A 26253-nucleotide genomic window follows, 5' to 3' on the forward strand; every position below is an offset into this window, starting at 1 on the left:
CGACATTCAAATTGGTATTTCTACTGGTTTCCAAATTGTATCAATGGGTCTCAACTGGTACCAGTTGAGACCAGTCCAAACCAGTAGATACCAGTTGGAAATCTTTACTGGTTTCAACTGGTATCAACTGGAATTTCGACCTGGGAAATTTAAAAACGCTAGTTATCATGGAATCGTTTCAATTACTTTTTTTTGTTGAAAAAAACTTTCCACGAAGACTGCGCTATGGCTCAGTGGGAGAGCAGTGCAGGGATTGAAACCAAGTTGATTTTTAGTGCCCTTTGATAAAGCATTTAATCCTCATTAATACCAAGTCCCTCGGAGAGCACTCAATGCCGTTGATCCCCTGGCTGCTTATTACAAGCAGTGGCATTGAAGTAAAACAAACCATTAAACCCCAAGCGGTCACCATGCGTACTAACCACGGAGTTACAAAGTTTTATCTTGCAATGCTTCTTTGGATTATGATCTAAGATGATGAATCTTCCCATGGAGTAGGCTAAGCAAAAGAACTACGACGCTGAATATATCTACGCATCCGAGGAAAAGAAAGGAAGTGTCCATGGAACCAGTTAGGTCAAATATTCGTCCTGTAGAATCGAATAAAAGAAAATGAATTGTGAGAGACTCGATCCCGCGTTTTTAAAAATTATGAATTAAAGCATTTTTTCTTTCATTCTTTCATTAGATTAGACTTGTGCTATACACATGAACATATCTACTATTATATCCTGCATCAAACATTTGTTGGCTTTTGATTGGTTGAGAGCTCGTCACATGACCAGAAATATTTGACCTATTTTTAGAAAGTACTATATGAGAATACTATTTTGGTTTACTATTTGGGAGTTGAATAAAAAAATGTGAATTTTTATTTAAATTGAATCAATTTTTTTTCTTCAAATCGTAATTTAATGAAAACAAAATATTTTAAATCTTTTTAGATAAAAAAATTGAAATTTTTTTTTGTTCTAAATTTTTTCTCTCCCAAAAATGTTTTTTTAACTTGTTTATAATAAATGTTTGATGCAGGATATAAAACAAATAGACCATGCCTTCTATTCGATGTACTGGTTAAAATATGGGCCTCGGTGACTCCAAAAGTACCATTTGCTTCAGGGCTGGGCCCCTCAGAAAATAGTACTATTGGAGTCACCTCTTGCGCATAGTTTTAACCAGAACCTCTCAAGGCAGTGTATATTTGTATACTATAAATAAAACAACAACAACTACTAGTACTTCTATTTGTATTACTATACTACAGTTACTACTACTATTACTACCACTATACAGTGCGTCCTAGAAAAAATGAACCCGATAATTATTGATGTTTTATCATAACTTAGTCACAATAAATTATAATTAATAAATGACACATAATTGTAAAGCTTAGATCCACTTCTTTCATCTGATGCAACTCATATGATGCATGTTTCACTCATAAGTAATTCAAAACAATTTGAAGAGAGGGTACCGCCCTTTCATATGACACCTCAATCAGGAAAAATAAGCCAGGAATAACAAAGTTCTGTTTGTTTAAAATAATGCTTGCATTTCCATAATTGTATTAAACGGATTCGTTTTTAATGGCAACACACAGAGTTGACAAAAGACTCAACTCCGTTTCATTGACGACCAGCCATGCACAAAAATGACGAACAACCTGACGATAAAATATCGATAATTCTCGATTCGTTTTTTCTGGGACGCACTATATTACTACCTTATGATCTAAGATGATGAATCTTCCCATGGAGTAGGCTAAGCAAAAGAACTACGACGCTGAATATATCTACGCATCCGAGGAAAAGAAAGGAAGTGTCCATGGAACCAGTTAGGTCAAATATTCGTCCTGTAGAATCGAATAAAAGAAAATGAATTGTGAGAGACTTGATCCCGCGTTTTTTAAATTATGAATTAAAGCATTTTTTCTTTCATTCTGTCATTAGATTAGACTTGTGCTATACACATGAACATATCTACTAGTATATCCTGCATCAAACATTTGTTGGCTTTTGATTGGTTGAGAGCTCGTCACATGACCAGAAATATTAGATCTATTTTTAGAAAGTACTATATGAGAGTACTATTTTGGTTTACTATTTGGGAGTTGAAACAAAAATGTGAATTTTTATTTGAATTGAATCAATTTTTTTTCTTCAAATCTTAATTTAATGAAAACAAAATGTTTTAAATCTTTTTAGATAAAAATTGACATTTTTTTTTGTTCTAAATTTTTTCCCCCAAAAAAGTTTTTTAATTTGTTTATAATAAATGTTTGATGCAGGATATAAAACGAATATACCATGCCTTCTATTCGAGGTACTGGTTAAAATATGGGCCTCGGTGACTCCAAAAGTACCATTTGCTTCAGGGCTGGGCCCCTCAGAAAATAGTACTATTGGAGTCACCTCTTGCGCATAGTTTTAACCAGAACCTCTCAAGGCAGTGTATATTTGTATACTATAAATAAAACAACAACAACTACTAGTACTTCTATTTGTATTACTATACTACAGTTACTACTACTATTACTACCACTATACAGTGCGTCCTAGAAAAAATGAACCCGATAATTATTGATGTTTTATCATAACTTGGTCACAATAAATTATAATTAATAAATGACACATAATTGTAAAGCTTAGATCCACTTCTTTCATCTGATGCAACTCATATGATGCATGTTTCACTCATAAGTAATTAAAAACAATTTGAAGAGAGGGTACCGCCCTTTCATATGACACCTCAATCAGGAAAAATAAGCCAGGAATAACAAAGTTCTGTTTGTTTAAAATAATGCTTGCATTTCCATAATTGTATTAAACAGATTCGTTTTCAATGGCTGCCTGCCGTAGCAACACACAGAGTTGACAAAAGACTCAACTCCGTTTCATTGACGACCAGCCATGCACAAAATGACGAACAACCTGACGATAAAATATCGATAATTCTCGATTCGTTTTTTCTGGGACGCACTATATTACTACCACTACTACCATACTACTACTACTACTACTACTACTACTACAAGTTTACTACTCTTACTACTTCTATACTACTAGTATTACCACTTCTATAGTACTGCTATTACTACTACGTGTACTACTAGTATTACAGCTACTTTTACTACTACTACTACTACTATTACTACTACTATACTATTACTACTCCTACTACTACTAGTATTACCACCACTACTACTACTACTACTAATACATGTACTAATATTACTGCTGCTACTACTACTACTACTGCTGCTGCTACTACTACTACTATTACTACTACTATACTATTACTACTCCTACTACTACTAGTATTACCACCACTACTACTACTACTACTACTAATACATGTACTAATATTACTGCTGCTACTACTACTACTACTGCTGCTGCTACTACTACTACTATTACTACTACTATACTATTACTACTCCTACTACTACTAGTATTACCACCACTACTACTACTACTACTACTACTAATACATGTACTAATATTACTGCTGCTACTACTACTACTACTGCTGCTGCTACTACTACTACTATTACTACTACTATACTATTACTACTCCTACTACTACTACTAGTATTACCACCACTACTACTACTACATGTACTAATATTACTGCTGCTGCTACTACTACTACTACTACTACTGCTGCTGCTACTACTATACTACTACTACTACGACTACTACTACTACCACTACTACTACTACTGGTATTACTACTACTACTACTACTACTACTACTACTACTATACTACTACTACTACTACTACTACTACTACTACTACTACTACTACTAGTACTTATACCGCTGCAACTATTACTACTATACTACTACTCTTCCTCCTCCTATACTACAGTATGACTATTCTTCTACTACTACTGCTACTGCTACTGATAATATTGCTACACTATCCTTGGTTTAAGCATTATTGTTTACCCTTATAGATTATTTGACTATTGCCAACCATCTTGAATTTATTTTGTCCAAACTTATTCATAAGTTATTCCATGTCAAAGCACAATATTTAGTGAGTGCAATCAGAGAGATAGAGAGAGAGAGAGAGGGAGAAAGAAATACATTTCCTTTTCCACTATTGTTCCGAGGGTGTTTGTTTGTAATAGAATAGGCCAGTTCGTAGTTAAAACATGGTATAAATATGGGATAATAACTGATCTTTTCCACATGAGGTAGTATTCCCACTTTGTGCATTTTAGAATGTTCTCTGTCAAAGACATAGATGTGCTTCATGAATGCATTATATTTGCCCTCTAGAGAAGAATGATTCCATCCGTGTATCACAGAATGTACCATTGCGATGGTGCATGAATGAATATTGATTACATAACTTTCATGAGCAGGGTATCCAGTATTCGTCTCGGTGGGTTATACAATTTTGGTAAAAATGACTTTTATCTGCCCATGCGCAGATTGTATTTAGGTACGTGCTTATTCGAATGATTATTTTGTCATTGGAAAAAAAAAAAGTATTTCATCTTGTTTATCCGCACACATTGACCCATGCCCATATCATTGATCTAATTGCTCTGTTCTTCCTAGTCGCTGTCTTCTTCTCTCAATTCATATAATAACCTGAGAAAATCAAAGGAGAGAAATATTTTGGGACGCTTTTCAATCGTTCCTCTTCACTTCCTTCCTTTTGTTTGTGAAAATAACTGCAAAGTTTGCTGCAAAGGCTCTGTACACGTAGTGTATTAACCACTAGACAACGTAGACGGATTGAGTGGTATTCGGCTACTGCAGATACAATCACAGATAGATAGCCTCTCCAACCTCTTAGCAATTAATTTTATTTTGAGTACCAGGGGAGTATTAATCAAAGTCAAGCCCCATACCTAGTTAGATCTATGGTCGATTCATGAATCAAAATTCGATTTCTCGGCTAAACATTGTTTTTAACCTTTGCACAATTTTTCGAAAAGGTTGGTTAGCAATGGGGAAATTTTTATTTAAGTTACGCAGCCATTCTCACGAGGGACTTTTAGATTTACACGACGAGAGCGTGGACTGCTGTGTGTGACATTGTGTTAAAGTAGATATTCATTGAATTTAATAACTAATTTTATGTTCATTATTGCAAAGTTGAAACTTTGATTCGACAAGGTTATCAAAATTCAATGCTTGGAAACATTCGAAGTAATGATTATTATAAATTACAAAACGCTTAAATACAGCCTCGGCATAGTTCATGAAGAGCTCTTCGAACGCTGCTGAGATGTGTGAGATCACAGTATGGACATGATTTGCACAAGCAGACGATGTCCCATGACATTTCACACATTTTCAGTGCCTGTGTTTTCATCTTCTCTTGAGTTCTTTCTCTTACTTCACTACCGTCAGGCTAAATGTATATTCTATTGCCTCACTCTAAACCCCGCGCATGGTTTTATTTTGATGACAAATGCAGTGATATAAAAATAAAGGAATCTGTCGCTTGTAAACAAAATAAGACGCCATTGTATATTCAGCTGCACACACCGCGGTATGTTCGGCGTTCCAAGAGGGAAAAAAATGTCGTCCTAAGTATCATTCCGGGGGGTTTTCAATTTGAAAGTCTGGTTTCTTTGATTGTTAATTAACCCCTATCCTGTGTATTTACAAGCAAAAGATTTTAGTTTTCAGAATCGGGTCATATCCCCTTTTGAATGGTTTGACATGCCATTACATTTATATACACTAAACTCATTATAATTTGACAAATAATAGCTTTGCAATTATGTTCATTCTTTATGGGATGTCGTCTGCTTGGGCAGTAGTGGTCCATATAGTTCCGTCATTAAAACATCGATATTTTTCCGGCGAATATCTCGTATATCCCAGCTGCTATGAAGGTGGTTGTATTTGTATTTTTATAAATCACCCGATATGTAGTTGACCTAAAACTTGTACGATGGCCATCTGTTAGCTTACCAGTTTCTAGTGATACATTAGTTGACACATTTGTGATTTTCTTTGAATTTCACCTTTAAGGCACTGGGCCGTGCCCGGTAGTGCCTTAAAAGGACGTCACATTACCTTAAAAGGATGTCACACGTGGCGGTCCACGTTCTCGTCGTGTAAATCTAAAAGTCCCTATTATCTAATGTCCTAGCATACCTGTCATCCAGCCACCTGTTATTTCACCGAGCCCGGAACAAATCATGGCGAAAGGAAGAACCGTTGACGACAAAGATGGCGGAACTACGTCTACCACCGTGGTATTCTTGACGATCGTCTTCGCTCCTAAGGCTAGACCATTGAGCGTAGCAAATACGCATAATGTTGAGAAACGAGACGCTATCCCATTCAAACAAAGCGGTAACGCACCAATGATACCGAAAAGTATGAATGAATTCCTTGAAGGAAACATATCTTTATTTAGATAGTTCAAGAGTCCTGGCATCAGGCGTCCTATGATGTTTCCTATTCCAGCAACAAGAGAGAGAAACACAGCAATTGATTCATCAAATCCTTTCGCTTCTGCATTCGAAATAACGAAGACGGTCCAACCAATATACGATACCCCATGAAGATACGCAGCTAGTAATGCATACATGATTATAGGATATTCACTGAAAACCCCCATACCCGCTCCTTGACGAGCAGCCCTAAACAGTTCCACAGTCCTGCGGGAACACCGAAATAGCCATGAATCGCTTTGTGAAGCGTGGTGTTGCACTCTGTCGCCATTTCCAACACGATGTAGATCGCTCGTTGAAGAATCTTGCTCGTACGAGGCATCACGAGTCTGAGGTGTTTCTTGAAGATCACTTTGATAAGGTGGTGATTCTTTTTGCAATATGGCTTTTTCAAACAATGCCCCAGATACAACCACATGTAGGTTTATTGCTCCGAGAATAAGGAGAGCACCTTGCCAAGTGTAGGCCTCCAGGAGTTTCTGGGTGAGAAGAGGTAATATCATCATTCCCATCCCGCCACCCATTAAGCCGACTGAGAAAGGCAACATGTATTTGTCCCCAAAGGCATACATCACTGACACCATGGACGGGAGGACGGCCATTGAAAATCCGAGTCCTGCATAAAAAAGGACGAATTGTCAATCACTCATAGCGCTTGCACACGAAGCGTCGGTTCAAGCCATAGCGTATATTAAGAGAGATAGTTGTGACACGCGCATACGTATGTGAAAACAGTTCATTTCATGGAGCTCCAAATAGTTCCCTCCCATGTAGATAGTAAAATGGACCGCGTACGTGTGCGAGTGTCACAACAGTACTATCTCTTTCAGTACGCTATGGTTCAAGCGATTGATGGCATATAGTACATACACAAAAAAACAATTATTACAGGGTTATAATGTGTACAATTAAAAACAGAAATTAAGAAGTTTAGGGACATTCCATTATTATGAAAAGAAAAAGTAACGATATACCAACATTATAAAAGGTAAATAGTTAGTTCAAACCTTAAGAAATTGATACAAATATAAAAATGATTCACCAAGTTGAATCAATTCTATAATATCAAATCCCTTATTCCGTCTTTGGAAAATTATTTAATCCGCGTTTAAATTCCGCCACATGTACATCTAATATCTATCGATATATTAATCGCCGCATTCGTATGTTAAAAAAAAAAAGATTTAAAAAAAAAATTAAAAATCGTGTTTATTTTGCTTAGAAAGCATCTCTTACCTGATATAAAAAGACAGACTGCAAAGTAGATAGGTTTGGTAACTTCAGAGCATATCATAAGGCCTAGAGAGCCTATCAATCCACCAAGCATAGATAGGGAGCGAGGGGAATACCGATTAAGAAGAGCCTTTACAACAATACCTGTATTAGAGATAAACAACATTGCTTCATTCTAACACTGAAAAATGAGATAATTGTTTTCGAGAACCGAGATTTTCTTTTTACATCAGGGGGCATTTTTGGGGTAATGAAGGGTACCCTTGCTAAAATCCTTGCAGAAATACTAAGGAATAAAATAGCAATTGATGCCTCGTGCATGTTCTGATACTACAAATGCAATTTTTGGCTCATTCCCCCCCCCCCCCGATTTCTCCCAAATCACATACAATATTTGTCTAGCCTTGTTTTATATTTGACTGGTCTACTAGTAGTTGTAAAGCGCATATCACATCGAAATATAACGTCCCTAATGCGCTTCCAAAGAAGTTTCGATGTAATTACTCCGGCTTTAGCTATGTCAGCCAAAATCACCGCATAATGCATTTCAAGTAATAAATCCTGCCTGGTGACCATTTAGTACCTGGGTGGAGAGTGGCAAAGTTGTATTTATGTCTTTCCAAAAGGTGTGAGTGCCGGGCTGGAATTCAAACCCTAAACCCTTGGATTAAGAATCAAGTGAATGTTAACCGCTATATACCACCACACCTCTAGCCTTTGTCCAGCCTTTGTGAATAATATGTAGTTTCTTAGTTTTGATATTCCAACCATGGCAGAGAAATTAAAATATTAAGCCACTGCCCGATGGGAACCAGATATGTTTGGTATTAATCCTATAGAAATTAGAGACTCCAGTATCCATTGGGTAAGCTATATAGCTTAACAGCGATATAGATAGTTATGACACGTGCACACGTATACACGTACGCAATCAAAGGTTCCAAACAGCTCCCTCTAACATGCACATACAATGATAGATGCACGTGTCGCAACTATCTCTCTCAATAGACCAGTACACGGTTGGCACCTTACTGCAATGACCCCGAATATCTACAGATCTTCAAAACATGAAGAGGTCCCACTTTGTACATTTTTAAATAATCACTCCTACAGCGATGGAGGTGCTATATGAATAGCCTTTGTTCCCCCTTTTCAAAGAATACTTCCACCTGTGTACCATTGAGTGCACTAAATGTGCATCAACTTTGAATAATGTTACATAACTTTCATGAGCACGTATTCAGTATTTCGTCTCCGTGTATTTCAAAATTTATTCTGCAATGACCTTTATCTGCTCATGCTCAGACTGCAACCGTGAACTGGCTTATACGCCATCGGTTAAAGACCGTCAATACTACTGGGCCAGAAGAGATTATACCACACAGCGAGGTTACTGACAGGTGGCTATCTCATTAACATAGCTCTCTACTAGGATCATGGGGGACCAACAGGCACCGATTGGGGGAGTTTTTTTTTATATAGAGGGAGCAAGTAGCTACAAGTAGGACAGTGGGGATTTAAAGTGACTCGGTAACATTGTTGAATGTTGATGAAAAAAATTGCTTCATTTGTGTATAAAATGTTACTTACTATATTCCTTCTACTATACTAACCCTCTGACATGCAAAAAATCCTGAACAAATTCTCAAACCACAAAGATATCTATGGTTTTCTTTGAAGGCGTCGATGTGAGGCACCCTCTAACAGTGATTTAAAGTAAATTCTCCCAACCATTTTTGAATTTTCCCAACCGTTTTTCCATGACAAAAATACATAAAACAGGCTATAAACATCTGTCAACACTTAACTGTCGATCTGGAATGGAATTTAGTGCCATTTTATTGCTTTGTGACGATTTACATTCACCTAAAATGTAATTAAATTGTCCTTGTTTTGATGCTGAACAGGCTTTGACAAGTAGCAGAATAGAAGTATAATAATATAGTTGGGAGAATTAAGGAATCGATCGGATCAGTTTTTCCCAATTTGTACCATGAATAATGATCCGTTCTCACTCAAATTTTCAGATTATCTTTAATTGTACATCTAGCATTGAAGTCACTACCTTAGCACCACTATCTCTCATCTGAACAATGTTACAAAGTCCCTTTAAAGGTGAAATTCAAAGAAAATCACAAATATGTCAACTAATGTATGACTAGAAACTGGTGAGCTAACAGATGGCCATCGTACAAGTTTTAGGTCAACTACATATCGGGTGATTTATAAAAAATACAAATACAACCACCTGCATAGCAGCTGGGATATAAGAGAGATTCGCCGGAAAAATAACGATGTTTTAATGACGTCACTATATGGACTAATACTGCCCAAGCAGACGACATCCCATAAAAAATGAACATAATTGCAAAGCTTTTATTTGTCAAATTATAATGAGTTTAGTGTATATAAATGTGATGGAATGTCAAACCATTCAAAAGGGATATGACCCGATTCCGATAACTAAAATCTTTTGCTTGTAAATACACAGGATAGGGGTTAGTTAACAATCAAAGAAACACGACTTTCGAATTGAACCCCCCCCCCCCGGAATGATATTAAGGACGGCATTTGAAACGCCGAACATACCGCGGTGTGTACAGCTGAATATTCAATGGCGTCTTATTTTGTTTACAAGCGAGATTCCTTTATTTTTGTATCACTGCATTTGTCATCAAAATAAAATCATGTGCGGGGTTTGGAGTGAGGCAATAGATTATACATTTAGCCTGACGATAGTGAAATAAGAGAAAGAACTCACGAATAGATGAAAACACAGGCACTGAAAATGTGTGAGATGTCATGGGACATCGTCTGCTTGTGCAAATCGTGTCCATACTGTGATCTCACACATCTCAGAAGCGTTCGGATAGCTCTTCATGTGCTATATGCCGGGCTGTATGTATTTAAGCGTTTTATAATTTATAATAATAATTACTTCGAATGTTTCCAAGCATTGAATTTTGATAACCTTGTCGAATCAAAGTTTCAACTTTGCAATAATGAAATTAAGTTAGTTTTTAAAATCAATGAATATCTACTTTAAGATATTTAAGACAATAAGCCTTTTTCGTAAATACTATCTGCGCAAGGGCAGATAAAGGTCATTTCTGATTAAATTGTAAACCCACAGACAGGAATACGTGCTCATGTTATGTAATGATTATTCATGTGGGAACCTACGGTACATTCTCATGATACAAGAGGGCAAACAAAAGCTTTTCATGAAGCACATACATGACTTTGACATTGATTATTCTAAAATACACAAACATATGCAAAGTGAGACTTCTCCATGAGTAAAAGATATGTGGATATTTGGGGTCATTGTCAAATGAGCTAACTACGAAATGGACTACGAATATTGAATCAATCAAATTCCGTCTCTTACCTGACATTATTGTGACTGCATGGTACAGTCCAATATACATCCCTAGTCTTCCTGTGGTGGATTCGAGGTCTCTTACAATATGACCAAGAAGGACAGCAAAAGACTTAATCGTCCCTACCTCGAGAAATTGTATCAACCAACAACCAAGAACAACAAGGAATTTGTTTGCCATCTTTCTCTTCAATTCGTGTTATTGCCTCCTTGATCGTACTCTCCTCCTCCTCCTGAATTTTAATCTTGCTATAGCCTACTCTCAGGTTTTCATTTCAAAATGGCGGAATGGGACAGACGCCGGAATGCACTTGGACCACATTCGCCTCGTTATTCCAACAAATCTCCTCTAACAAAATGCAGACTTTTACACGTTTTGGTACACACGAGACCCTTACATATGGAAGTTTAACCAAGCGGGGAATCAAATATTATACCCGTCTATTGTATCCCACAGATGCATGTGTATATAGAAATGGAGGGTTGAGCAACAACAATAGACATGGACAAAGCAGATTGGTACATTGATCTACAAATATATTATACAGATATTGACTGGTAGGGCGTGTAATATAACAGGTTTTGGACCGCCGAAGGGCTTTATTATTTTCCAAAGAGAGCAGCGCTGAGGGCTGTCCAAAAATGTTATATTACACACCCTACCATTCAGTATCTGTTTTATTAGGTAGCCGTGATTACACTTTGTTATATGAATTTAAGGGTAGGCCTAACTGTAATCAATACAAAAATAATTGCCGTTGCCATGAAAGCGAAAGTCCAATGTACATCCCTAGTCTTCCTGTGGTGGATTCGACGTCTCTGACAATATGACTAAGAATGACAGCGAAAGACTTAATTGAATTGAATTGAATTTCTTTATTGTCATGCACAAAATAAAATGAAGGCATAAAAATCGTTTTACAGCTCACATTTGTATAAATATAACAATACATTAACATATCATAGACAGTAAGTACAAATAACATAAATAACATAACAATGTAATATAATTTAACCTCTCTGTTGAGAGCCAGGGGAATTATTTGATTATTTTTACTCCCCTGACTCCCAACAGACAATACTAACTTAAATAAATAGCAGAAAATGTACATGACAACAATCAATGTCATATAACATATAAATATAACAAGTCACAGCAAAGATCTAAAAATCAATTATGCATCAATTGTTAAAAAATTCAGATAAAAACTGTTTATTTTGAGTAGCAGACATAAACTAAAAGTACATCATACTGGATGGCAAAGAGGAAAGACAAGAGAAAGAACGAGAGAGAGAGAGAAAGGGAGGGAGAAATGGAGAAAGGGAAAGGGAAAGAGAGAGATAGAGAGAGAGAGAGAGAGAGAGTAGAAGAGAGGAACAGTTCAGTGTGAGATGATGCATATACAGTTTCATTCAAAACATTGCTTTGTAATAGACATTATTTATATTGCACCTGTGCTTAGTACTGTTACATTTATGAAACACTGCTATGCATGCCAAGAAATACAAATACAACTGTATGCTAGTACATGTACAGTACATATAGATGGTGGATACACTGTACAGTTGAAAGAAGAAAATTGATGCCAGATAGAAGAGGCTAGTGGAGAGACAAGAAGGAAAGAAGAAGAAGAAATGGAGAAAAGGGAAGAGAGGGAAGAAAGGAAAAGGAGGAAAAGTGAAGTGTGAGATATTGAAAATATTGTTGAAATAAATTGAACTGAATTGATGAGTCCACATGTCACTTACACACTACCAACCACCCAACCATAACAGCAGGGAAGACCCCCTCCCCCTTCAATGCCCTTGACCTTATACAAGCTGACCCATCTTCACCCCCTGTACTTCCAGGATATGAAGAGAGAGAGAGAGAGAGAGAGAGACAGACAGAAAGAGAGAGAGAGAGGGAGAGATATATGTAGGATAGAGAGAGAGAGAGAGAGAGCAGAAGAAGACAGAGGAGAGAGAGAGAGAGAGAGAGATAGAATGAGAGGGTAGGGGATCGTACTCGGGGGTGTACAGGGTCATTCATCTACAGAAATTGTTAAACACTTTCATTGCACTTGGGAGAAAGGACCTGCCGAACCTATCAGTTCTTATTCTTGGTAACCTAATTCTTCCTGATCTATTGAAAACCACTTCATTATGCAGAGGGTGATTAGAATCCTTCACAATCACTTGCAGCTTAGCCAATAATGCCCTTTCTGCAACATCTTCCAGCTCTTTCACAGAGACCCCAATTACTCTACTGCCATGTTTCACTATCCTATTCAACTTTGCTCTGTTTTTCCCACTAAGGCTGTTAAACCAGGCTAGACAGCAGAAACAGATGACTGACTGTATGACACATTGGTAGAACAGGAACATTGTATCACTTTTCACATGTAATGCTTTCATCTTTCTTAGAAAATACATACGCTGGTTGCCCTTGCTTAGTATTACCTTGGTATTACTATCCCACTTCAGTTTGTTATCAATTACAACTCCTAAGTATTTGCATTCAGCCACCTGTTGTATGGCTTTCCCATCAATGTACAGGGGCACGTTATTTGTGCCACCATTTTTCCTGTAGTCAAAGATCATTTCATGAGTTTTTGTGGCATTTAGAACAAGTGAATTCTCTTCGCTCCAAGAAACAAACTTATCAACTGTATCCCTATATGCAACTTCATCGTTGTTGGTGATCAAGCCAATGATACAAGTATCATCTGCATACTTTACTACGTGACAAGATGAAGCAGTCGAACAAGAGAAATCACTAGTAAGCAAGGTATAATGGATGGGCGAGAGCACACTTCCTTGTGGAGTGCCTGTGCTAAGTCGTCTAACTTGGGACATAACATTTCCAAAACGTACTTGTTGCACCCTGTTTGTCATGAAATCCCTTAACCATTGACATAATTTGGGATTCACAACACTGCTTAGTTTTTTCACCAAGGTTCCAGGAACTATATCGTATTAAATGCAGAAGAGAAGTCTACAAAGAGCACCCTAGCATATGCACCAGTTCTTTCCAAATGTTTACAAACTGTATGTAGAAGCTAGTAACCAATAGCATCCTCAACACTCCTGTTTGGTTGGTAAGCAAACTGGAGGGGATCTAAAATATCTTTTTTTTGTTCAACCAAGATGTTTCTCACAATTTTCTCAAAACATTTCATGACAATAGGAGTGAGGGCTACTGGTCTATAATCGTTGAGTACTTTGGGTTTTGGAATTTTGGGCACTGGGATGATTGTAGCCCATTTCCAGAAACTAGGAATACTAGAAGTATCTAGCGACCATTGAAATAGTACCTGAAACACATCAACAAGCTGTTGGGAACATGTTTTCAGAGTTTTTCCTGATACACCGTCTGGTCCTGTAGCCTTATCAGTTCTAATTGACGCAAAGACTTGTTTGACCTTTTCACGTACCTTTTACAATTATCCTTTCATTCACTGGGGTACTCTCTTGTGTACCTTCTTGCGTACATTCCTGACATTGCAAGTTATCAGTAACATTATTAAGGCAATCAAAACGACAGTAAAAATCATTTAAATCCTTTACAAAGACAGATACATCATCGTTGAGGCTTACACCTTTACCCCTCCTTCTACTTTCAAAACCAGTTATCAGTTTCAGGCCTTGCCAAGCTGCTTTGGAATTACCTTCCTTAAATTTATTTTCTACCTTACTACAGTACTGGCGCTTCATATTTACAATGTATTTCCTGAAACTCTTATTTATTGCTTTTACTGAATCTGGGTCATTATTCTATCTGCTTTGTTATTTAGAAAGACTTTACACTGCTTGTCTACCCATGGTTTGTTATTTGGATAGATTTTGATTGCTTTCTCTGGCACTATCATGTTCTCACAAAATTTGATATAATCAGTCACTACCTCTACAGCTGCTTCAAGAGATGTAATCGTCACTACCTCCAGTAATAGTACCAACCAAGCACCAAGAACGATAAGGAGTTTGTTTGCCATCTTTTCCTTCAAATCCCCCTGGCTCGCAAGGGGGGGGGGGGGGTGCGATTAAAGATGGTTTGTATTTTATTTTTTTATTTTTTACTATAGAGGTGAGAAGACATGAGCCCCTGCACACTGGCGTACTAATGGGCGGGGGGGGGGGGGGTGCTATTATAATTCGATACCAGTGATTTACAAATGTTGCTGAAATGACATGACCTACTAATATCACAAATGAGATATCAAAATATGCTCATCTGACCGTAATTAAATGCCCAAAACCCTGAGCTTACGGGGGCTCCACCCCCTTGATGCTCATCTGACCTTAATTAAATACCTAAAACCTTTGAGCTTCCAGGGGATCTGCATGTAACATGTAAGAGTGGTGGTGATGTAGATTTTTCTTCTGCCCCCCCCCCCGAAACGAAACGTTTTTGCTCATTACGCCACTGCCCCTGGAAACGTGAGCCCCCTGGAAAGTTTGCCCCCCCCCCAATCCGAAACTGCTTCCGGCGCGCCTGGTCGCTCCTACCCCCCCCCCTCCCCTAGCCCCTGACCAACCAGGCTACCTTTTCATCACCCTAAAACAATCCTACCCATGCAGGGCCACTAACAACACACAAAAAACCTCATGCATGCATGTTTTAACTTTAGAAATACCACCAATCATCATGATCATGACTACACAACAACAAACACGCCAAGCCCAAGGCCAGACCATTGAGCCGAGTACACGTTAATTTTACTTTTTTGGGGGAGATGCCCCCCCCCCCTGGCGATCAAGGAGGGGGGGGGGTGCGATTTTTCGAGGCCCCCTCCCCTCCCCAAAAAAGTCCTCTACTACTACCCCCCCCCCCCCCCCCCCCCCCCCCCCCCCCCCCTCAGTGAGCGAAATAATTGGCCGGCACGATTTTAAAATTTCATAATACTAAATTTCAAATTGATTTCAAATTTGGCCCCCCCCCCCTCCTAAGAAATCCTGGATACGTGCCTGACTACTACTGCTACTACTACTTCTGCAGCTGCTGGTACTACTACTACAACTACTCCTACTACAACCACTTTCATTACTGATTACCATCACGCGTATCTCTAAGTTCCTATATGACTGTTATGCTACTCGTTTGGGATCAAGTCATTCGTCCTTAGATTAATGGTCAGATCTTTGGTCAATTCATCCCAGAAATAATCTTGTCCTCTCACGTCCTCAGTCCAGTGAATATAGGGTCTGCCATCACTGAGATACAACCTCGCCAAGAATGGCATTTCACCATCTGGGATGTCTTCGAGGAAGACCACGACTACGAATTCAGTCAAAGTGTCACTCACGTGGTCCATGGCCGTCCGGAACTTGAGTATGAACCAGTGGTCGTGCACAGCAGCTCTGCTAAGCACTATGATGGTCTTGTAACTATGGCTCACCACGTAATCGACGGAATCTAAGTAATGCATACCGAGCACAAGGTCTTGGTCACCAAAGACGTTCCTCTGAAACTGTGGAAGCCGTTCTTCGAGAGCCGGTCGGAGCTGTTCGCGAATCCATTCTTCGTCATCGTCGTAGAAAATGATGTTCACATCAAACTCGTAGTCATTGTGGTCTCGAGCGTCTCGCATCTCTTTATATCCTAGTACGGCCAGTTTCAAGAGATAGAGTTTGTACCTCAACTGCCATCGGTAGTGACACAACAGCACGCTGAGTACAACCAAGCTAATGAAGGCAAGAGGAATCAGAGAGTAAAGACCATACTTTATTAAACAGAGTTTATTTGGATCAAAATCAAGCAGGGGGTTTTCACGAAGAGGCTCCAGTGATGCTGACGAACAGATAGTTTCGTCCTTGTTTTCCAGGTGTATAGGTTCATTTAGCCAATCAATAAGCCACTTTAGATCACAGTTACAATCGATTGGGTTCATTGATAGATCAAGTGATGAAATGGAGGAAAAGATCGGCTTCAGAGTGCTTTGATTAAGGCTTGTTAATCTGTTGTCGGCCAATGAAAGATTTGTGAGTTTCCAATTATCTGAGAACATTAGCTCCTCCAAGTACGCGATACGGTTTCCTTCAAAGTTGATACTTTTTAATTGAACCAACCCCGACAATACATCATCATGAATATGCTGGATGTTGTTGCCTTTCAAACTCAAGTTCTGAAGCGATTCCAATCCCGAGAAGACAAGAGGATGTAGATTTCTAATTTCGCAATAGTCTAGATTTAGCTCTTGTAAAACAGAGAGTTGCCCGAATATTCCTGGCGGTAGATCACTCAGGAAACGGTTACTACTCAAGTCCAAATGAATAAGATCTAATAATCCATCGAAGAGAGACGCGTTTGCATTTTTGTTCCATAGGTCCGAAATTTGAAGAAAAGAGTCTCTCATATCTAAATTAACAAGGGATTGTAAATGTTGAAACGATTCTCCTGGCCGCCAAGGACGGAAGAATGAATGAAGAGAGTTAAGGGAAAGTGATCTTAATAAACGAGTGTTTAATTCCAGAACAATTATACAACTTCCGGTCAAATCAATGGTTTGAATATTGTCAAGTCCCGAAAAGGCCGTCAGCGTAAAAGCCCGTAGGTCTTTGTTCGAGCTCATGTCTAAGAAAGTTAAATTTCTTAAACCGCGAAATACAGATTCAGATATTTCTCTAAACAGATTACCGGATAAGTCAAACTCCGATAAGTCCACTGTCCAAGTCTGATTGTGAGAATTTATTTGTCTTACTCGGTTGTGGCTGATTGTCAGGACCTTTAATGCATTCATGCCGTCGAAAAAATCTGGTTGGATTTTTTCAATAGGGCGAGTATTATAACTGAAACTAAATTGTTTGAGTTTTGTCAAATTTGAGAAGACTAAAGGATGGAGGCTATGCAGGTCGTTGCAGTAGAAGTCCAGAAAAGACAGAGAAGAATCGCGAAGAGGATCAAAGAAACCTTTTGGAAACGCACCAACAGAACCATCATTGATTTTAAGCTGTTCGATGGCTGATTTTGAGATTCCGAGGATGATGTTCGTCAACACTTCGTAGCTTAGAGGGTGGAGACCTAGCACCAAAGATCGAACATGTAGTGATGCGATCACATCAGCGTCTACTGATTGGATAGGGTTTTTTCTAAGATCTAGAGTATCAGTGTGGCATACAAAGGTGAAATATCTCGCAGTAAGGTGTTTTAGTTGATTACCACCCATGCGTACATTGTCGGCCATGCCACGAGAACTTACATTGATGTAGGAGAGCTGGTTGTATAATAGATAAACACTATCTAGATTTGGACTCCATTTTAGAGTGTCATTGGGGAGCGACTTCAAGTTTGAAGACCTTAAATCGAGAATGGAAAGCTGTGAAGACATCATAAAGGCGCCTGTTGCTGGAAGCACAAGACGCCGGTTGTAGGATAGATCCAAGTGCATTAAACCCCTAAGGGGGTAAAAAGCGGCGACTTCTATCACTCTTATATCGTTGTAAGAAATGTCCAAGGAGTTGATTAGAGGGTATGTTTCAAACGAGGAGTTTAAGAGTTTGGTGATATTGTTGTGAGACAAGTCAAGCACCTCGGTATCCCCAGAGAGATTCTGGGGAATCGTCTCCAGGCCTTTATTGCTGCAAGAAGCTTTTTTCAGTTCAACGTTCTGATCGCATCCATGGAAAGATTTGTCCATGTCCAGTGTTAAAGATGACATCGCCGAATCTCCATCGTGTCGATGTAAAGACTGAAAGGACGAGCTGACGAAGAGACAAGCGACGAGCAATGGGTACAAGATTGAGCCGTTTGCCATGACGTCAATAAATCACCTCTAAAAAAGGAAAGGTAGGCTTACACCTTTACCTGATGACAATATCTCGCTCTTTAAGTATAAACAAATTTGTATCCTTTGCTGCAGACGGTCAGCCTCATTTAGAGCTGTGAAAAGGCGCTCGGAATCAGAGATGAACAATGTATATTAATCAATGACTACAAAATATAGCTTTATAGGTCAACAGGAAGAGCACATCATCCATTGTACATTTCCTTTAGTAATCAAAATCGAAAGTACAGGTTCGGGAAACAAATATCAATGTTTTCAGACGAAACCGGAAGCACGGTCATATTTCATTTAGGATATACACTTTAATCAGTAATAAAATCACGCGCGAAACCATATGAGATATTCTAACGGTTATGTATTAGAGAACACAAGGGGAAATATTTGATATCAAATGGAAGTTCAATTTAAACTACTTTGAATTTCCGTGAACTAGTATAATAGGCCTACGAAGTCTACTTATACAAGTCGCTCATTCCTTTTTAATTTCGACAATAAAAACCTGAAACTCTTCATACAGAAATCATACAGAAATATCAATATCATTACACTCTTTCTGTTTCCAGTTATGTTGAAGTTGGATATTAAAATACCACATACCGAAAAATCGCATATAAGAACTAAAAGAATTAACACGATTAATGTGATAGAATGGATACAACTTCTAAAGTAGGCTTTCTGATCTTACGCTCGTATGATCTACCTGAGCATACTGATGAAGGTGAAGAAACGAGAAAATTTTGAGTAAGTTGTGATATGATGAGGAATTATCAAAAAATATTCTTGAATAAATATCTTTATCCACCACCCCCCCCCCCCAAAAAAAAAGCTCTGGCTTTATTTATGGCAATTAGTTAAAGCAGCAATTAAATCATTATAAGGATGTACTGCTATAATTGTATAATATTGATTTGTATTGTATTGTATTGTTATAATGATGATAATAATAATGCTTTCCAAAGAGATTCATAAAGCACCAATTGTTTGTATTGTACTGTATTGCACTGTATTTTATTGTGCCGGATTGGATTAGTTAATTGATAGAAAAATCACTAATAAATGCTGTTAAAAGTATCATGATACCATGGTTACCGTCATCATCATCTTAGCAGTCATAACCATCACTACATTAATCATCATCATCTTCTTTAAAAGAACTATCATTACTTTTATCTTATTATCATCATCACCATCATCATTATCACCATCATCATCATTATCACCATCACCATCAACATCATCATCATCATCCTCACATGCAGTTCTTCAAAGAGTTTCCAGGGTTTGCACAAAATAAGACTAAAGACAACAATGATTTCAATTTTCCATGGCTTTTTTCATTATTATTTGCATAAATATGTGAATAAAATACTGGCATAACTTGTGGCATTTTAATTCTGTACAAATACTTACGAAAATTGTGGAGCCACCATGTGGCATCCATGTACAAGGCTTATAGAACTTCTACAACAACTGCCCTATACATTCAATCTTAAAACGGTTAGAAAGGATAAAAGCTGTACACTTATACATAATATGTACAATAGAAAACCTATACATATCTTGCATTATATTCTCCCTCATATCATCTTATCAAAGAAGCATACATTTTGTTGTCATGTTTGATATAAAAGTCTAGTTGTTTTTCGTCAAAATGAGACAAACAACTTACAAAAAACGATTTGTCATGAAATGTGTATAAACAACATGCCAAAGGAGTAACAGATAGTTAAGAATATTGCATACATATTCATAGTTATATCTGTACGAAGTATCTGTGTATGATCATGGCAACTCTAAAAACATACATAAAATATTTGATTTCACATGATCACAAGAAAAATGACAATTGAGGGATAAAAATCACAAATTTCTCTGTTCATTCAAAGCATGAACTGACATGGATAATAATGATAAAAAGAAAACAATTTGTCTTGAAAGTTGAAACTAAATTTTCCCCTCTGCATTTTTTGCAATAAAATTGTATGAAGGAAGGAAAAAGAATTAACAGATTTTTTTTTTTAAATCTTGAAATTCATATCTGAATATATATTTTTTAAATCCAACACAGCTGGTTGTATCATTGAGCAATGAACAAATTTGCAAGTCATTCTCACGTCAACTTGTCAAGTTTATATTGAACATTAGAAGATTTGGAAATACAATGTATTACATACATTGAATTTACCATCCTCTTATGTATTCCACACAACAGTCCTTAAAAAAAAAGATTTTTCTGAATATTTGATCTTTGCCCTTCCAAGGTGTCCAACAAACTTTAAAAAAAGTTGTAGAACTAGTTGGAAGGTTTTTTTTCCAGGCCAACTTTGCATATTGCTTTCCACACGTGGAAGAGTTGTATATTATTCAATGACTACAAATGGTTGTATAGGTCAACAGGAAGAGCACATCATCCTGTCTTAAATTTCCTCAAAAAACAAAAACATCTCCTTTCATAAGTTGCTTCTCAAATATTTAAACTTCTAGTATCTTTGTGTAAAAAGGATTTGATATATTATTTCATCTTTACAAGGAGTATGATATATACCGTCATTACATGTATTTCAATTCATAGAGGACTGACTTAAAAACGTAAGTTTCTATCACAAATGAATTTGTATTTGACAATAATGAATTACATGTAAGAACTGTATCATCATGAAGTATATATTTCTTTACTGCTATTCTATGCTTAAAACCTATCTGATATATCAAAACAGTAGCAATTTCCTATTGACATGTACACATCTAAAGAAATCAGAATATTGTCATGGTTTACGACCAAAAAGAGATCTTTGAGCAATTAGGAACGTTGTTCATACATACATCATGGTCACTGGTATAAAAAGATCATACGAGCTTAAGGAGAATGAGGTAGTTGGTATTTATTATTCTTTACATCTTATGTAGTTTCTATCTATTAACTTCTAACTGCCCAAAGAATTCTCTTGTATTTCTTCTATGTGAAAGAAATATACCACCCCTTCTATAAATGACTGGGTTTGCAGCATAAATGGTAATAAATAGAAAATCAATGCTCATACATAACGAAAACCCATCTTTGTCCACAGAGCTAGTTTCTGTATTTTTCCTATGCTGTTTACATTTGAAGTGCTGTGGGGCTTCTTTGTATATGGCCTTCACATGAGGCTTGAAACAATTATTACAAAGAATTTATCAAAATTAGATTGTTGTATGTGCATATCTCTCTTTCTTTGATTCTGCAAGTTATTTTAACCATCAGTTGTGCTTTATTACACACACTGAATGGTATACCACTGTTGGCTTGTGGAATTGTTGTACAAAGAGTATCAAGAAGGGTAAAACATTGAAATATAGGAAAGTAGAATTTTGGAAATGGCCAAACATTTCTCCATCTCATCTTTACAAAAAAGAATGATGACTGAATGCTGTATTGACTTGTCATATTATCAATGGAGAATGTTAGCTATATAAATGCAACATCGCCTAGACGATCCAATAATAATTCAACATGCAATTAATGACATGTAGTATATGAACTTACAACAAGGTGAGATCACTAAGCATAAATTGTTCTCTATGATATTATCAGACGATCCTGTTGATCGTCTGATGATGGAGGGAGCTAACTCTGTGTTTTAGATGAGTTCACGCCCTTCGGGCTCTGAACAGACGTTATAACATATTATATATTAAAACTAAATTAGTTTTAAATCCTTGATTCTGGATTGTTTATCCTGATCCTGATAGATAGTTTGTTTGAACCAATGAATGCAGAAAAACTTACTGGGCATCATCTTCCATGAAAAAAACAACACAACTCCCATTTGCACATAGTGACATACTGACATGTGTTAAGCAAATGGTTTCGGGCTTACTTACCCGGATTTCCTTTTTTTTTTATGCTCATTACTCAACCTCTATACATTTTCTACCAACATTGTTTTGCACAAGTCATTTATTTGTAATCTTGAACATTCAGTGTAAGTATCGTTGAGAATATATTTACTATATTCACCAGAACTTAAGTTTATCTTTAAGAATGAGCTCCTTATCAGCCAAGCTTACACTCATCCACGTGTAACAATCATGACCAATATTTAAACAAGCGTGAAGATTTGGTTTGATTTTGGTATGTTGTATTTGTGTTTAGAAGCTAGGTACTAGTCACAAGTAGGGAGCCGCGTAGACTAACGGCGCCAGAGCATGGGCGCACTAGTGAACTAGCTCCATTTTGAATTCTTTCAACAATATTCCTCTACAAACGCATTTATTTGGAACATACTTGCGGAAGTGTGTGTTATATGACAACCTCCTTCACACCATTCGACGATTTCAGTGAAAGTTTGCCATAAATTATTGTTTGGCAAAGTTTGGGCTCCGAACATTTTAGATAGGCTTTAAGTCTGTGAAAGCCAATTAACTAACTGATTTTCTAACATATTAATATTTCAATGTATACCTTTAACAGAAACAAGAACAACAACATCAACTACAACAATTATAATGGTGATGGTGATGATGATTATATTAATGATAATCATGATACTAATGATAGTGAAAGAGAATATTGAGAAGACAATAATGATGACAGAATAATAGTAACAATATTAGTAGCGCGATTAAACTACTACAACTACTGCTACTACTACTTCTGCAGCTGCTGGTACTACTACTACAACTACTCCTACTACAACCACTTTCATTACTGATAAACATCACACGTATCTTTAGGTTCCAATATGACTGTTAGGCTACTCGTTTGGGATCAAGTCATTCGTCCTTAGATTAATGGTCAGAGTTGTGGTCAATTTATCCCAGAAATATTCTTGTCCTCTCACGTCCTCAGTCCAGTGGATATAGGGTCTGCCATCACTGAGGTACAACCTCACCAAGAATGGCATTTCACCATCTGGGATGTCTTCGAGGAAAACCACGACTACGAATTCAGTCAGAGTGTCACTCACGTGGTCCATGGCCGTCCGGAACTTGAGTATGAACCAGCGGTCTTGCACAGCAGCTCTGCTAAGCACTATGATGGTTTTGAAACTATGGCTCACCACGTAATCGACGGAATCTAAGTAATGCATACCCAGCACAAGGTCATCGTCACCAAAGACGTTCCTCTGAAACTGTGGAAGCCGTTCTTCGAGAGTCGGTCGGAGCTGTTCGCGAATCCATTCTTCGTCATCTTCGTCATCGTCGTAGAAAATGATGTTCACGTCAAATTCGTAGTCATTGTGGTCTCGAGCGTCTCGCATCTCGTAATACCCAACTGCGGCCAGTTTGAAGAGAAAGAGTTTGTACCTCAACTGCCATCGGTAGTGATACAACAGCACGCTGATTACAACCAAGATAATGGAGGCGAGGGGAATAAGAACAAATAGACAATTATTCATTAAACAGAGTTCATTTGGATCAAACTTAAGCAGGGGTTTCTCACGAAGAGGCTCCAGAGATGCTGACGAACAGATAGTTTTGTCCTTGTGTATCAGGCGTATAGGTCCATTTAACCAATCAAAAAGCCACTTTAGATCACAGTTACAACTAATTGGGTTCATTGATAGATCAAGTGATGAAATGGAGGAAAAGATCGGCTTGAAAGTGCTTTGATTAAGGCTTGTTAATCTGTTGTCGGCCAAGGAAAGATTTGTGAGCTTCCAGTTATTTGAAAACATTAACTCCTCCATGTACGCGATACGATTTCCATCGAAGTTGATACTTTTTATTTGACCCAACCCCGACAATACATCATCATGAATATGATGGATGTTGTTTCCTTCCAAACTCAACTTCTGAAGCGAATCCAACCCCGAAAAAACAAGAGGATGTAGACTTGTAATATCGCAGTAGTCTAGATTTAGCCATTGTAAAGCAGAGAGTTGCTGGAATATCCCTGGCGGTAAATATCTCAGGAAAGGGTTATAACTCAATTCAAAATGATTAAGATCCAATAATCCATCGAAAATAGACACGTTGGCAATGTCATTCCATAGGTTAAATATGTAGAGATTGGAGTCTGCCACGTCTAAATTAACAAGAGATTGTAAATGTTGAAACATTTTTCCTGGTCGCAAAGGAAGCCTGGCTGAATCAAGAGAGTTTAGGGAAAGTGATGTTAATAATGGGGCGTTAAATTCCAGAACAGTTAATTGACTTCCGGTCAAATCAATGGTCTGAACATTTTCAAGTCCCGAAAAGGCCGTCAGCTCAAAGACAAAGAGTTGAACGTTCCAGCTCATGTCTAAGAAAGTTAAATTTCCTAAACCACGAAATACAGATGCAGATATTTTTGTAAACAGATTACTGGATAAGTAAAACTCCGATAAGTCCACTGTCCAAATCTGATTGTGAGAATTTATTTGTCTTACTCGGTTGTTGTTGATTGTCAGGACCTTTAATGCATTCATGCCGTCGAAAAAGTCTGGTTGAATTTTGTCTATGGGGCGTTTGTTCCAACTGAAACTAAATTCTCTGAGTGTTGTCAAATTTGAGAAGACTAAAGGATGGAGGCTAGTCAGGTTGTTGTATTTTAAGCCCAGAACAGAGAGAGAACAATCGCGCAGTGGATCAAAGAAACCTTTAGGAAACGTACCAACAGAACCATCATTGATTGTAAGCTGTTCGATGGCTGATTTTGAGATTCCGAGGATGGTGTTCGCCAACACCTCGTCACTCAAAGGGTAGCCACCTAGCACCAAAGAGCGAACATGTAGTGATGCGATCACATCAGGGTCTACTGATTGGATAGGGTTTTCAAAAAGATTTAGAGTATCAGTGTAGCACACAAAGGTGAAATCTCTCTCCGTAAGGTGTTTTAGACGATTATTACCCATGTGTACAGCGTCGGCCATGCCACAAGAACTTACATTGATGAAGGAGAGGTGGTTGTCGCACAGATATGCAGTATTTAGATGTGGACTCCATTTTAGAGTGTCATCGGGTAGCGACTTCAAGTTTGATGACGATAAATCGAGAATGGAAAGCTGTGAAGACATCATAAAGACGCTTGTGGCTGGAAGCACAAGACGCGAGTTAAAGGATAGATCCAGGCACATTAAGCCCTTGAGGGGGTGAAAAACGGCGGATTCTATCGCTCTTATATCGTTAAAAGAAATATCCAAGTCGTTGATTAGAGGGTATACTTCAAACGAGGAGTTCAGGAGTTTGGTGATATTGTTATGAGACAATTGAAGAACCTCGGTATCCCCAGAGAGATTCTGAGGAACCGTATCCAGGCCTTTATTGCTGCAAGAAGCTAGTTTCAGTTCAAGGTTCTGGTCGCATCCATGGAAAGATTTGTCGATGTCCAGTGTTAAAGATGACATCGCCGAATCTCCATCGTGTCGATTTAAAGACTGAAAGGACGAGCTGACAAGGAGACACGCGACAAGCAATGGGTACAAGATTGAGCCGTTTGCCATGACGTCAATAAATCACCTCTGAAAAAGGAAAGGTAAACCTT

General features: G+C 37.8%; 3 protein-coding genes across 3 annotated transcripts; all 3 read right to left on the minus strand.

Moving 5' to 3' along the window:
* Window positions 1-1724: 1724 nt before the first annotated feature.
* Window positions 1725-11391, minus strand: LOC105445615 (monocarboxylate transporter 12-like). The gene is made up of 4 exons (XM_011681371.2): window positions 11056-11391; window positions 7668-7808; window positions 6130-7047; window positions 1725-1852 (listed from the first exon to the last, which is right to left on the minus strand). Exons 1-4 carry the CDS (start codon window positions 11225-11227, stop codon window positions 1725-1727), a joined length of 1359 nt encoding a protein of 452 aa, XP_011679673.1. The 5' UTR covers window positions 11228-11391.
* Window positions 11392-16019: 4628 nt separating this feature from the next.
* LOC115927853 (toll-like receptor 3) lies at window positions 16020-18779 on the minus strand. Its single transcript, XM_030994129.1, has 2 exons — window positions 17951-18779; window positions 16020-17422 (listed from the first exon to the last, which is right to left on the minus strand). The coding sequence occupies exons 1-2, from the start codon at window positions 18777-18779 to the stop codon at window positions 16119-16121; spliced, it is 2133 nt and encodes a 710-aa protein (XP_030849989.1). The 3' UTR covers window positions 16020-16118.
* A 4763-nt stretch (window positions 18780-23542) lies between these two features.
* Window positions 23543-26116, minus strand: LOC582609 (toll-like receptor 4). Its single transcript, XM_011681360.2, has 2 exons — window positions 25160-26116; window positions 23543-24316 (listed from the first exon to the last, which is right to left on the minus strand). Exons 1-2 carry the CDS (start codon window positions 26114-26116, stop codon window positions 23543-23545), a joined length of 1731 nt encoding a protein of 576 aa, XP_011679662.2.
* Window positions 26117-26253: the final 137 nt, after the last annotated feature.

This window comes from Strongylocentrotus purpuratus, unplaced genomic scaffold, assembly GCF_000002235.5.
Source record: "Strongylocentrotus purpuratus isolate Spur 01 unplaced genomic scaffold, Spur_5.0 spur5_scaffold_21, whole genome shotgun sequence".
NCBI classification, from domain to species: domain Eukaryota; kingdom Metazoa; phylum Echinodermata; class Echinoidea; order Camarodonta; family Strongylocentrotidae; genus Strongylocentrotus; species Strongylocentrotus purpuratus.